Genomic DNA, 14,674 nt, shown 5'->3' with positions numbered 1-14,674 from the left:
TTGTAAATGAGGATTCCGCTCATATCTCACTGAGCACCACAACGCCTCAGATTGTTGTCATGTCAGCAAACATAGGAATGTGTGTTCATGGCTGGAACTGGGGCTGGGACTGGACTGCTGTAGTCAAACAGGGCTGGGACTGGACTGCTGTAGTCAAACAGGGCTGGGACTGGACTGCTGTAGTCAAACCGGGCTGGGACTGGACTGCTGTAGTCAAACAGGGCTGGGACTGGACTGCTGTAGTCAAACAGGGCTGGGACTGGACTGCTGTAGTCAAACAGGGCTGGGACTGGACTGCTGTAGTCAAACCGGGCTGGGACTGGACTGCTGTAGTCAAACAGGGCTGGGACTGGACTGCTGTAGTCAAACCGGGCTGGGACTGGACTGCTGTAGTCAAACAGGGCTGGGACTGGACTGCTGTAGTCAAACTGGGCTGGGACTGGACTGCTGTAGTCAAACTGGGCTGGGACTGGACTGCTGTAGTCAAACTGGACTGGGACTGGACTGCTGTAGTCAAACTGGACTGCTGTAGTAAAACTGGGCTGGGACTGGACTGCTGTAGTCAAACTGGACTGCTGTAGTAAAACTGGACTGCTGTAGTCAAACTGGACTGCTGTAGTCAAACTGGACTGCTGTAGTCAAACTGGGGTGCTGTAGTTAAACTGGGCTGCTGTAGTCAAACTGGGCTGCTGTAGTCAAACTGGGCTGCTGTAGTCAAACTGGGCTGCTGTAGTCAAACTGGACTGCTGTAGTCAAACTGGGCTGCTGTAGTTAAACTGGACTGCTGTAGTTAAACTGGGCTGCTGTAGTTAAAATGGACTGCTGTAGTTAAACTGGGCTGCTGTAGTCAAACTGGGCTGGGACTGGACTGCTGTAGTCAAACTGGGCTGGGACTGGACTGCTGTAGTCAAACCGGGCTGGGACTGGACTGCTGTAGTCAAACCGGGCTGGGACTGGACTGCTGTAGTCAAACAGGGCTGGTACTGGACTGCTGTAGTCAAACTGGACTGCTGTAGTCAAACTGGACTGCTGTAGTCAAACTGGACTGCTGTAGTTAAACTGGACTGCTGTAGTCAAACCGGGCTGGTACTGGACTGCTGTAGTCAAACTGGACTGCTGTAGTCAAACTGGACTGCTGTAGTCAAACTGGGCTGCTGTAGTCAAACCGGGCTGGTACTGGACTGCTGTAGTCAAACCGGGCTGGTACTGGACTGCTGTAGTCAAACCGGGCTGGTACTGGACTGCTGTAGTAAAACAGGGCTGGGACTGGACTGCTGTAGTCAAACCGGGCTGGTACTGGACTGCTGTAGTCAAACTGGGCTGGGACTGGACTGCTGTAGTAAAACAGGGCTGGGACTGGACTGCTGTAGTCAAACTGGACTGGGACTGGACTGCTGTAGTAAAACAGGGCTGGGACTGGACTGCTGTAGTAAAACAGGGCTGGGACCAGGCTGCTGTAGTAAAACAGGGCTGGGACCAGGCTGCTGTAGTAAAACAGGGCTGGGACCAGGCTGCTGTAGTCAAACAGGACTGCTGTAGTCAAACTGGGCTGGGACTGGACTGCTGTAGTCAAACTGGACTGGGACTGGACTGCTGTAGTCAAACAGGACTGCTGTAGTCAAACAGGGCTGGGACTGGACTGCTGTAGTCAAACTGGACTGCTGTAGTCAAACTGGGCTGCTGTAGTTAAACTGGGCTGCTGTAGTCAAACAGGGCTGCTGTAGTCAAACTGGACTGGGACCAGGCTGCTGTAGTCAAACTGGGCTGGGACTGGACTGCTGTAGTCAAACTGGACTGGGACCAGGCTGCTGTAGTCAAACTGGACTGCTGTAGTCAAACAGGGCTGCTGTAGTCAAACTGGACTGGGACCAGGCTGCTGTAGTCAAACTGGGCTGGGACTGGACTGATGTAGTCAAACAGGGCTGGGACTGGACTGATGTAGTCAAACAGGGCTGGGACTGGACTGCTGTAGTCAAACTGGGCTGGGCTGAAGGACAGGCTTCTGTAGTCAAACAGGGCTGGGACTGGACTGATGTAGTCAAACAGGGCTGGGCTGAAGGACAGGCTTCTGTAGTGGAAACCTCAACAGAAGGAGGATAATAAATGAATCCAAACGGTCTGACCTGGGTTCAGGTCATTATTCTGAGGGAACCCACAGGTATTTATACACACTGCAGTCTGGACACTCAACAACCCACAGGTATTTATACACACTGCAGTCTGGACACTCAACAACCCACAGGTATTTATACACACTGCAGTCTGGACACTCAACAACCCACAGGTATTTATACACACTGCAGTCTGGACACTCAACAACCCACAGGTATTTATACACACTGCAGTCTGGACACTCAACAACCCACAGGTATTTATACACACTGCAGTCTGGACACTCAACAACCCACAGGTATTTATACACACTGCAGTCTGGACACTCAACAACCCACAGGTATTTATACACACTGCAGTCTGGACACTCAACAACCCACAGGTATTTATACACACTGCAGTCTGGACACTCAACAACCCACAGGTATTTATACACACTGCAGTCTGGACACTCAACAACCCACAGGTATTTATACACACTGCAGTCTGGACACTCAACAACCCACAGGTATTTATACACACTGCAGTCTGGACACTCAACAACCCACAGGTATTTATACACACTGCAGTCTGGACGCTCAACAACCCACAGGTATTTATACACACTGCAGTCTGGACACTCAACAACCCACAGGTATTTATACACACTGCAGTCTGGACACTCAACAACCCACAGGTATTTATACACACTGCAGTCTGGACACTCAACAACCCACAGGTATTTATACACACTGCAGTCTGGACACTCAACAACCCACAGGTATTTATACACACTGCAGTCTGGACACTCAACAACCCACAGGTATTTATACACACTGCAGTCTGGACACTCAACAACCCACAGGTATTTATACACACTGCAGTCTGGACACTCAACAGCACACAGACTATGTTACATCCTAGTTTGTCATTGCAGAAGTAACAGGGGGGACGATTCATAAAACATAGTTTTCATTATTTTATCTCTACAGTTTACAACATGGTCAGCCGTAGCAAGAGACTGGTTTTTGGTGTGTAGTTTGTCCCTTGTAGATCCTGTTACTTAACTGTGTATCTTGTCTCCGCAGGTCTTCTAGGAGAGGGCCGTACAGGCAGCCAAGGCCCCGTCGGTAGACCAGGCAGCCAGGGCACCCCAGGACGACCGGGCACCCCTGGATCCACGGGCCCTGCTGGCGCTGCTGGCTACTGCGACCAGAACTCCTGTTTGGGTTACAACGTTGGAGGTAACCACCATCAGAACACATAGATATCACTATCTATAAGTTCTGGATACTGTAGGACTGAGATTCCTAGGAGGAACTGTGTTTTATACCACAGTAAATCTGATGGATACTGTGTATGGTTATGCACTGAGTGTACAAAACATTAAGAACACCTTCCTAGTATTGATGTTGCCCTCAGAACAGCCTCAGTTCATCGGGTCATGGACTCTACAAGGTGTCGAAAGCGTATCCACAGGAATGCTGGCCCATGTTGACTCCAATGCTTCCTACAGTTGTGTCAAGTTACCCCGTTCAAAAGCACTTAAATGTCTTTCCCATTCACCCTCTGAATGGAACACATACACAATCCATTTCTCAATTGTCTCAAGGCTTAAAAATCCTTCTTTAACCCGTCTCCTCCCCTTCATCTACACTGATTGAAGTGGATTTAACAAAGTGACATCAATAAGGGATCATAGCTTTCACCTGGATTCACCTGGTCAGTCTGTCATGGACAGAGCAGGTGTTCTTAATGTTTTGTACACTCAGTGTATACTGTTCCTGAATTCAATCAAAGCAGAAATGTAGAAAGAGAGAGTAACAGTAACTGCTGTGTGTGTCAGATCTAAAGTCTTCTCTTCATCCTACGTTGCAGCAGAGCCATGTCATTCTAGTCAGCTGCTGTGTCCACACAGTATTTTGAAGGGACAATGAACCAGTGGTTAGTTAGTGTTCTTTTCATTAGATGAAATGAAAGACACTTGACGATGTTTATTGCAGATCATTTCAGGACATAAACAACTCCAGTGTCTGGCTCCGCCCCTGACTTTACAACTAGTAAAAGTATTTTCCCAGTGACTGACTAACTGGCGACTGGTAAATCCTACACAGATTGACATTGTAATTGTCCCTATAAATTTCGTAAAGTATTTTAGAGCTATTGAAATGTTGTGCCGTGTGTTCTCGTGAGACGTTTTATACCCCATGCATGTTTAATATGACTGCCCATGTCCTTAGTTTATTTAACTAGCCAAGTCAGTTAAGAACAAATTCTTATTTATAATGACGGCCTAACCCCGACCAAACCCGCCCTATGGGACTCCCAATCACACCCAGATGTGATACAGCCTGGATTCGAACCAGGGACTGTAGTGACGCCTATTGCACTGAGATGCAGTGCCTTAGACCGCTGCGCCACTCGGGAGCCCACTTAGTGGGCCTGCTTTCCTTTTGACTGGTTATTACTTCACTGCTAACTTGGTCTAAACGGATATTAACACGAAGACAATTATGCTACAGCTGTTTTGATTGAATTCAGGCAGGGTATTTGTCATTGAACAATTGGTTCATTCTAACAGATGTGGTAAAAAATGGTGTTGTATCACTTTAAGAGGGGAGTGCCTCTTACAGCAATGTGTGGTGCGCATTTGACCTAAAATGCATCCCCACAACTTGTGCATGACTGAGTTCTATACTGTAAGTATACTGGATGAAAAAACCATGTATCCTGTGTGACTCTCATTTCACTGTTCTACATCTCTAAGACATTTTCTTCCATGAAGAGAACTAAAGATTAGATTACAGCACTATGTTGTGCCTGTACGTGTCTGCTTTCAGAGCTCTGATGAGCAGCTGCCATAACACAGCAGTCTGAGTCAGAGATACTGAGCAGCACAACCACTAGTGGGTCCATGTGGGATTTGGAATGGTAGCATGTTGGTGTTATGTGGTCTGGTATCTGTACTGACGTAAGGTACGTGTTTCTCTCTGTCTCGTCTGTTCTGGTTCTAACTCAAGGAGGACAAGAACAGGAATATGAGAATGACTACTGAGCAACATTCTCCTAGTTCCACACACCCTCCCTCCCTCCCTCTCTCTCCTCCCTCACTCCCTCCCTCTCCTCCCTCCCTCCCTCCCTCCCTCCCTTTCTTCCGCACAAAAAGAGACCATCAGACACAGTCTACTCCTCTCCCCTTATAAAGAGACCATCAGCCACCATCTCCTCTCCCCTCCCCTCATAAAGAGACCATCAGCCACCCTCTCCTCTCCTCTCCCCTCATAAAGAGACCATCAGCCACCCTCTCCTCTCCCCTCATAAAGAGACCATCAGCCACCCTCTCCTCTCCCCTCATAAAGAGACCATCAGCCACCCTCTCCTCTCCCCTCATAAAGAGTCCATCAGCCACCCTCTCCTCTCCCCTCATAAAGAGACCATCAGCCACCCTCTCCTCTCCCCTCATAAAGAGACCATCAGCCACTCTTTCCTCTCCCATTATAAAGAGACTATCAACCACCCTCTCCTCTCCCCTCATAAAGAGTCCATCAGCCACTCTCTCCTCTCCCCTCATAAAGAGACCATCAGCCACTCTCTCCTCTCCTCTCTCCTCATAAAGAGACCATCAGCCACCCTCTCCTCTCCCCTCATAAAGAGTCCATCAGCCACCCTCTCCTCTCCCCTCATAAAGAGTCCATCAGCCACCCTCTCCTCTCCCCTCATAAAGAGACCATCAGCCACTCTCTCCTCTCCCCTCATAAAGAGACCATCAGCCACCCTCTCCTCTCCCCTCATAAAGAGTCCATCAGCCACCCTCTCCTCTCCCCTCATAAAGAGACCATCAGCCACCCTCTCCTCTCCCCTCATAAAGAGACCATCAGCCACTCTATCCTCTCCCATTATAAAGAGACCATCAACCACCCTCTCCTCTCCCCTCATAAAGAGTCCATCAGCCACTCTCTCCTCTCCCCTCATAAAGAGACCATCAGCCACTCTCTCCTCTCCTCTCTCCTCATAAAGAGACCATCAGCCACCCTCTCCTCTCCCCTCATAAAGAGACCATCAGCCACCCTCTCCTCTCCCCTCATAAAGAGACCATCAGCCACTCTCTCCTCTCCCCTCATAAAGAGACCATCAGCCACTCTCTCCTCTCCTCTCTCCTCATAAAGAGACCATCAGCCACCCTCTCCTCTCCCCTCATAAAGAGTCCATCAGCCACCCTCTCCTCTCCCCTTATAAAGAGACCATCAGCCACCCTCTCCTCTCCCCTCATAAAGAGACCATCAGCCACTCTCTCCTCTCCCCTCATAAAGAGTCCATCAGCCACCCTCTCCTCTCCCCTTATAAAGAGACCATCAACCACCCTCTCCTCTCCCCTCATAAAGAGTCCATCAGCCACCCTCTCCTCTCCCATTATAAAGAGACCATCAGCCACCCTCTCCTCTCCCCTCATAAAGAGACCATCAGCCACTCTCTCCTCTCCTCTCTCCTCATAAAGAGACCATCAGCCACCCTCTCCTCTCCCCTCATAAAGAGTCCATCAGCCACCCTCTCCTCTCCCCTTATAAAGAGACCATCAGCCACTCTCTCCTCTCCTCTCCCCTCATAAAGAGACCATCAGCCACCCTCTCCTCTCCCCTTATAAAGAGTCCATCAGCCACCCTCTCCTCTCCCCTCATAAAGAGTCCATCAGCCACCCTCTCCTCTCCCCTCATAAAGAGACCATCAGCCACCCTCTCCTCTCCCCTCATAAAGAGACCATCAGCCACTCTCTCCTCTCCCCTCATAAAGAGTCCATCAGCCACCCTCTCCTCTCCCCTTATAAAGAGTCCATCAGCCACCCTCTCCTCTCCCCTCATAAAGAGTCCATCAGCCACTCTCTCCTCTCCCCTCATAAAGAGTCCATCAGCCACCCTCTCCTCTCATAAAGAGACCATCAGCCACTCTCTCCTCTCCCCTTATAAAGAGTCCATCAGCCACCCTCTCCTCTCCCCTCATAAAGAGACCATCAGCCACCCTCTCCTCTCCCCTCATAAAGAGAGCATCAGCCACCCTCTCCTCTCCCCTTATAAAGAGACCATCAGCCACCCTCTCCTCTCCCCTCATAAAGAGACCATCAGCCACCCTCTCCTCTCCCCTCATAAAGAGTCCATCAGCCACCCTCTCCTCTCCCCTCATAAAGAGACCATCAGCCACCCTCTCCTCTCCCCTCATAAAGAGTCCATCAGCCACCCTCTCCTCTCCCCTCATAAAGAGACCATCAGCCACCCTCTCCTCTCCCCTTATAAAGAGACCATCAGCCACCCTCTCCTCTCCCCTCATAAAGAGACCATCAGCCACCCTCTCCTCTCCCCTCATAAAGAGACCATCAGCCACCCTCTCCTCTCCCCTCATAAAGAGTCCATCAGCCACCCTCTCCTCTCCCCTCCCCTCATAAAGAGACCATCAGCCACCCTCTCCTCTCCTCTCCCCTCATAAAGAGACCATCAGCCACCCTCTCCTCTCCTCTCCCCTCATAAAGAGACCATCAGCCACTCTCTCCTCTCCCCTCATAAAGAGTCCATCAGCCACCCTCTCCTCTCCCCTCCCCTCATAAAGACACCATCAGCCACCCTCTCCTCTCCTCTCCCCTCATAAAGAGACCATCAGCCACCCTCTCCTCTCCTCTCCCCTCATAAAGAGACCATCAGCCACCCTCTCCTCTCCCCTCATAAAGAGTCCATCAGCCACCCTCTCCTCTCCCCTCATAAAGAGACCATCAGCCACCCTCTCCTCTCCCCTCATAAAGAGACCATCAGCCACCCTCTCCCCTCCCCACATAAATAGACCATCAGCCACCCTCTCCTCTCTCCTCATAGAGACCATCAGCCACCCTCTCCTCTCCCCACATAAATAGACCATCAGCCACCCTCTCCTCTCCCCTCATAAATAGACCATCAGCCACCCTCTCCTCTCCCCTCATAAAGAGACCATCAGCCACCCTCTCCTCTCCCCACATAAATAGACCATCAGCCACCCTCTCCTCTCCCCACATAAATAGACCATCAGCCACCCTCTCCCCTCCCCACATAAATAGACCATCAGCCACCCTCTCCCCTCCCCACATAAATAGACCATCAGCCACCCTCTCCTCTCCCCTCATAAATAGACCATCAGCCACCCTCTCCTCTCCCCTCATAGAGACCATCAGCCACCCTCTCCTCTCCCCTCATAAAGAGACCATCAGCCACCCTCTCCTCTCCCCTCATAAAGAGACCATCAGCCACCCTCTCCTCTCCCCTCATAAATAGACCATCAGCCACCCTCTCCTCTCCCCTCATAAAGAGACCATCAGCCACCCTCTCCTCTCCCCTCATAAAGAGTCCATCAGCCACCCTCTCCTCTCCCCTCATAAAGAGTCCATCAGCCACCCTCTCCTCTCCCCTCATAAATAGACCATCAGCCACCCTCTCCCCTCCCATCTTTTCTTCCCCACATAGAGACTATCACTACCCACCTCCCTTCACCCCTCACTACCTCTTGAGATCACCACCACTGTGTTCAAACACTCTCTTCCCTCTCCATCTATCTCTGCCTGTCATCAGACATTGCGTGTTGATCTTGCTACCCTCGCATCACATCACCCCGCTTGGAAAACAATCCATCTGGATTTTTCTAAAAGTCACGAATCAGAAGATATTGTTTCCTAGACAATGCTTTGCTCCAGCCACCCACCAGCCGCCATCTTCCTTCCTCCCTGTGTATATCTTCTCTCTCCTGATCAAGGCATCCTTGTGAATGACAAACACTAATCAGACTCCCACTTACTCCCACTGGTGTGGCTCACCCTCCCTCGTATACATCCACGGCTACACACTGTGTTCTTCTTTCTCACTGCAGTAATATTGTGCCTGTGGCTCACTGTCTGCTTTCTCCTGTACGTCATTCTGCTAACCCAGATGCTACCCCGGGCAACAAGCTAACAACCCCAGACAACAAGCTAACTTAGCGGTGGTGGTTTAGAAAGAGGTTGCTAGTGATGACACCCCATTGATCCAGATGTTCCTCACCATAGTACAACAACTCCCCCACACCAACTACCAAAACTATCACCCCACTGGCCGTTATGACCCCCGTGGAAATTACAACAACGATGAGGAAGATGAGGAGGAAGAGGACCCATTCGCTGGGTATAGAGGCTACCCCCCTCAGTACTACCAGCCCAATTACCCTCACCCCCCTGCACCCCAATCCCACTCCCAGGACACTGAGATAAGGTCCCCAGGGATAATGATGAGCCGTTTCTCCAGAGATGTGGTCACACAGAGAAGAGCCACCGCTAACACAGACCAGACTGGACAGACAGGACAGACTGGACAGAGGAGCGATGCTGCAGCAGATACTGACGGAGAGGTGGAGGTGATTGGAGAAGTCCAGACAGGACAGACTGGACAGAGGAGTGATGCACCAGCAGATACTGAAAGAGAGGTGGAGGTGATTGGAGAAGTCCAGACAGGACAGACAGTCCAACCACCTCTCTATGTCCCTGTGGGTTAATGAAGATGTCAAATATGTTGGGTATGCCTCAGTTGCCCCCCGTGTCGCTAGCCAGGGTCTCCTGTATGATAGCGCTGTCAGATTAGGATATCCGAAAAGTGCCTGATTTGTGTCAATGCTGGTGTGTGGGATGTAGGGGGACTGAGGAAGAGAAGCTATCCCCAGTGGTGTACATTCAAATCACTTACCTTTGTAGTGAAGTTGCATGCAGCCTTTGAGCCAGCGCATTGAGAATGACTGGACTGTGTCTTTGGGTTGATGTGTAATAAATCAAACATCTTTTTGTAATTTGACATAATGAATGGATGACATTTGTACCGGCTGTCAGCTCTTTATAACCATGTGTCATTTACATTATAGTGCTTCCATGTTGACTTTACCCTCTATCTTTAAGTTGTCAAGCCAGTTCTCACAATGATTTCTCACTATTTGTGTACAATGGCCTCTCTTCTTGATTTAATATGATACATTGTGACCTCTGTTGAAGCAGCTTTCCCCCCCCACTGTTATTGTACGATGAGGAAGTTGTTTTTTTAAGCATGCCTAAACATTGAGGAACCAAACTTCAACCACTGTCCTATCAAAGAAAACTACAGCTATTGTAAGACTCTCAAGCGTTCTCGTCCAATCGTACTGTTATCGCATTGTTAATCGACATGGACTTGGTCTTGTACGACTGGGTGTTAGTTACGCTTAATCTTGTCACAGGCAACGACAGAGAAGGTGCTAGAATGACTTGTGATGAGCTCCACAAATCTGAAGTTTAATGTTTTCCTTATTGCCTTTCCAATGTGTTGTTGTTATTATGATGATTATGCAACGTGGTGGCCGTCCACTGTGAGGAGAGTGTTGAATATAGTTAGGCCTGTGGTCTAATTTGTGTTTTTGGACAGAAATGGAATTCCCGAATGTAGAACTAACAGGTACCAGTGAAAAGTCTCATCAGACCAGACCACCAAACCTTTGAAACTGATTTAGGAAGTTATTTATTTATACTTTATTATTTGTTTTATAACCAATAAAACTGTAATACAACAGTGTTCTGTAGCTCGGTGTTTGATTAGTAGGGTCTGTTAGAACTAGGTATAAGTTCTGTTGTCTGATTGACATGTGACTCACTGTCCACCACAGTAGGGCCTGTGAGAACGAGGTATAAGTCAGTGGCGGTTGGTGCCGTTGAAGATGAGGGAGGACCATTTATTTTCTCATGAGCACAGCCTTATTTCTATTACAGCATATTGGATGACTCTCATCCATATTCCATTCACCCAGTTCAATGTAACAGTGATAGGTTAGGCTACTACATGATACTCTAATTGTTCCCTATACCCATCATGATGTTGATACAACATAGACTATGAATTAAAGATTACAACGTAGGGGCACACAGGTCGAGAGAAAATGTTTGGACGGACAGTGACAACATTCATTACCTCCTTGAACACTCTTGCCTACATCTAGCTGATCTAGGGTGTAATCATTAGACCAACAGTTGCAAACAAGAGTTTATATTGGACAAATTCAGGTATGTTTATCCCCGTTTCGAAACGTTTTTCCAACAGAATCGGTGGAATGAATACACCGCTGTTCACATGTAAACACAGTTCATAGCAGCCACGTTGTATTCTATCTCACGTCTACGCTCTCTCCTCCTCTCACCGTTTCCCTTCGTTTGGACTTCAATGTACAACACATCAACTGTATATGACCAGGCAAAAAAAAACTTTTCCAAGCCAAACCATGTCATAACTGCTGCACACAGCCTACATCGTTGCCACCGTATTAGCCAAAGTACCGTCTTTGTAAACAAAGCCAATAGAACTATTAGTAACGTGTTAGTACACCCGCTACAATCATGCAGTAACTTTACAGTATACAGTCAGTTAGTAGTTTAGCAGTTACACCCGCGGGCCCCGTTGGCAATACATTTGTAAAACCAAAAGTTTACTTTGACTTGGAAGAGTTCCAGTGTTGTGTGGGATAGTCATAGCCAGCTAGCTAACATAGCATCCCTCTGTTTGAGCAGGCTAAACTAGCTAGCTGCATTTGCTAGCTAAGTAAGTGAAACTAAAAAACACTCGCTCTCTTGCTTCTCTTACATTTTGGAAGAAATTAATTTGTTCAACTATTGTCTTTCTCTCTCTCTCTGAGTCAACTACTCACCATATTTTATGCACTGCAGTACTAGCTAGCTGTAGCTTATGCTTTCAGTACTAGATTTATTCTCTGATCCTTTGATTGGGTGAACAACATGTCAGTTCATCCTGCAAGAGCTCTGATAGGTTGGTGGACGTCCTTTGAAAGTTGTCATAATTGCTGTGTAAGTGTATGGAAGTGGGGTGAGAACTATGAGCCTCCTAGGTTTTGTATTGAAGTCAATGTACCCAGAGGAGGACGGAAGCTAGCTGTCCTCCGGCTACAGAGTGCTGCTGAGACTACTGTAGACCTTCATTGCAAAACAATGTGTTTTAATAAATGATTTTGTGACGTGAATATATTTAGCATAGTTTTATCTAAAAAAGGATTGACATTTTTGACATTACAATTGACATTTTTATGAAATTCACTGAGGAGGATGGTCCTCCTCTGAAGAGGCTCCACTGGTATAAGCTCCGTTGTCTCACTACAAACAACATGTTTCTTCTTTCAAAAGAACAGCAGGACTCCATCAACTGCTTCTCTAGAGGATGAGACATTCTCCCTGTAACAGACAAAATGGGTTGTCTTGACAGGTAAATCTGGCTTCATTTGAACAGGACCAGCACTTGAGTCCAGTCAACACAGTGTGTCAGACAGTGCTGCTGTCTGTGGTAAACACCAGTGAAGCCAAACTGTAAAACGTTGCCGACTCCCCAGTCTAAAAAGAGCCCAACCACTATAGTACCACGCTTACTGTTGAGGTCCATTTCCACATTAGTTTCCTGAGGGGCCACCAGACATCAAAAGGCTATGCTGGCATTATAAAAAGGTCTCGGAGGCATCTGAAATCAATTAAGGTCGAAGTGTGGTCGAATTAGAGGAGAGATCAGACCTCAGAAGAGACTGCAGAAATGGTCTGTGGCTGGTAGGCAAAGAATCTCCACTTTAATATTCTCTAAAATACAACAGAACGAAAGGCAGCTGACCGCAGCCGATGCCCAAGTCCCAACTGGCATCCTATTCCCTGTATAGTGCACTAGTTTTGATCAGAGCCCTAAGGGCCCTTTATTGGCCCTGGTCTAAAGTAGTGCACTATACAGGGAATAGGAGACTGTTTGGGACTCACCCAATTAATGCCATCTCACTTCAGCTGAGGTTGAATGAAACACACGAAAATCCATCCAAACTTTCACCACAGAGAGAATGAAATATACATCATGATTTATTCTCACGAAAAACAGAAAAAAAAACAGTTGACAAGAGAACTAGTTTATTTTGTACATTATTTGGGACAACATAAAAGGTTTGTGGTGTGTACCCGTAAATGTCACCTGGATGTTCTAAACCAAAAGCCAGATGTAAATGTCAGGACTAGTAACAGGACAGAAGAAGAAGAAGCCCAGCAACAGCCTTCTGCTGGATCACTTCATCCTGTAGTCTTCAGGTCTGTAGATAGAACAACACGTACATCAGTCATGTAGAACAACACGTACATTAGACATCAGTCATGTAGAACAACACGTACATTAGACATCAGTCATGTAGAACAACACGTACATTAGACATCAGTCATGTACAACAGCAACATACACCTCATCTCAATAGGAATCATCTGTATAATATAAGGTTGAATGAAATATCACCATGGTAGGTATCATGGATGCAATATGATCTGAAGACAGTTATTACTAAGAAAAGTAGCTCTACTATTCACAACAAACGACTTTATATTGTATTACATTAGTATGTGTTGATGGTATTAGATTGAGACTATGTCGAGTGCCTGGTGAGTGTTGACGTGATGTCAGTCAGTGAATATCAACTAGGTCTTTAATAAAAAAGGTCCAGGATTGGTTTGACCTTGAACATCACCCGAGGTCAATTACATCGCTGGAATTCCAGGCCCGAATGGACTCACTGATTGGTTCTTAAGATTAGATCAGTAAACAGAGAAACACATTTATCACAATACAGTGTCCTGACAGGACTATATGCTGATGACTGCTAGGGCTGACAGTGTCCTGACAGGACTATATGCTGATGACTGCTAGGGCTGACAGTGTCCTGACAGGACTATATACTGATGACTGCTAGGGTGGACAGTGTCCTGACAAGACTATATTCTGATGACTGCTAGGGCGGACAGTGTCCTGACAGGACTATATTCTGATGACTGCTAGGGTGGACAGTGTCCTGACAAGACTATATACTGATGACCGCTTTGGCGGACAGTGTCCTGACAAAACTACATAATGATGACTGCTAGGGTGGACAGTGTCCTGACAGGGCTATATTCTGATGACTGCTAGGGTGAGATACACTGATGAGCAGAGTACTATGGGAAATGTAGTTTACAAAGTGGAGTTGTTGCCTGAAACAGATTCCCATCGTTATAGACATGTTGACAGATAAATCACTGTTTTGTTTCCAAGTCTTGATAATTAAAATGTGTTCTATCATCAATTACATTTTGGTGTTATTGTCCCTTTGACGTTTTCTTTCTGTGGTGAATGTCGAGTGTCCCTTGAACACGGTGTTACTTTAAAGAAATGAAACTTGTAGCCTGCTCCCTATTTTAAACTGGAATGTGAAACCACCTGAGGTGACGTGTCACCCACCAGACACCTCACTATTCATCTCAACGTTTTCATGGGAAAGAAAAGGACAGTCTATGTTCAAGTCTTTGGCAAGAAGAAAAGACATCTTTGAAAAGGATTGTTAACAAGTTTCATAAAGTCTCCTCCTCCCTATTAAAAACAGCACTTCTCAGCTGCAGTAAAAAACACAGAAATAAATTAATAAAATACAGCTTTAGGACACATGTTCTGCTCTTACCTTGAATGACACGTTCCAAAAATGGCACCCTGTTCCCTTTATAAAGGGCCCAGGTCAAAAGTAGGGCACTACATAG

The 14,674-nt window shown here is 47.3% G+C and overlaps 2 protein-coding genes across 5 annotated transcripts in view; one reads left to right on the top strand and one right to left on the bottom strand.

Moving 5' to 3' along the window:
• Positions 1-10,664, top strand: part of LOC129856837 (collagen alpha-1(XIV) chain-like) — a 254,053-nt gene extending 243,389 nt beyond the window's left edge. For 2 of the 4 annotated variants that reach the window (XM_055924545.1, XM_055924543.1), the window contains 2 exons: positions 3,180-3,335; positions 9,027-9,175. In XM_055924545.1, the coding sequence (XP_055780520.1) occupies positions 3,180-3,335; positions 9,027-9,076 (206 nt within the window). In that variant the 3' untranslated portion in view covers positions 9,077-9,175. Of the gene's footprint in view, positions 1-3,179; positions 3,336-5,111; positions 5,199-9,026 lie in introns of those variants that run through there. The other 2 variants (XM_055924547.1, XM_055924544.1) reach the window with 2 other exon arrangements.
• A 2,352-nt stretch (positions 10,665-13,016) lies between these two features.
• Positions 13,017-14,674, bottom strand: part of LOC129856838 (39S ribosomal protein L13, mitochondrial-like) — a 29,166-nt gene continuing 27,508 nt past the window's right edge. The window contains exon 7 of the mRNA XM_055924549.1: positions 13,017-13,209. Within this exon, the coding sequence (XP_055780524.1) occupies positions 13,185-13,209 (25 nt within the window). The 3' untranslated portion in view covers positions 13,017-13,184. The remainder of the gene's footprint in view (positions 13,210-14,674) is intronic.

The sequence above is a fragment of the Salvelinus fontinalis genome, chromosome 6 (assembly GCF_029448725.1).
Source record: "Salvelinus fontinalis isolate EN_2023a chromosome 6, ASM2944872v1, whole genome shotgun sequence".
NCBI lineage: Eukaryota > Metazoa > Chordata > Actinopteri > Salmoniformes > Salmonidae > Salvelinus > Salvelinus fontinalis.
The sequence above is the reverse complement of the archived record's forward strand: the minus strand, read 5'-3'. Positions and strand labels throughout refer to the sequence as shown.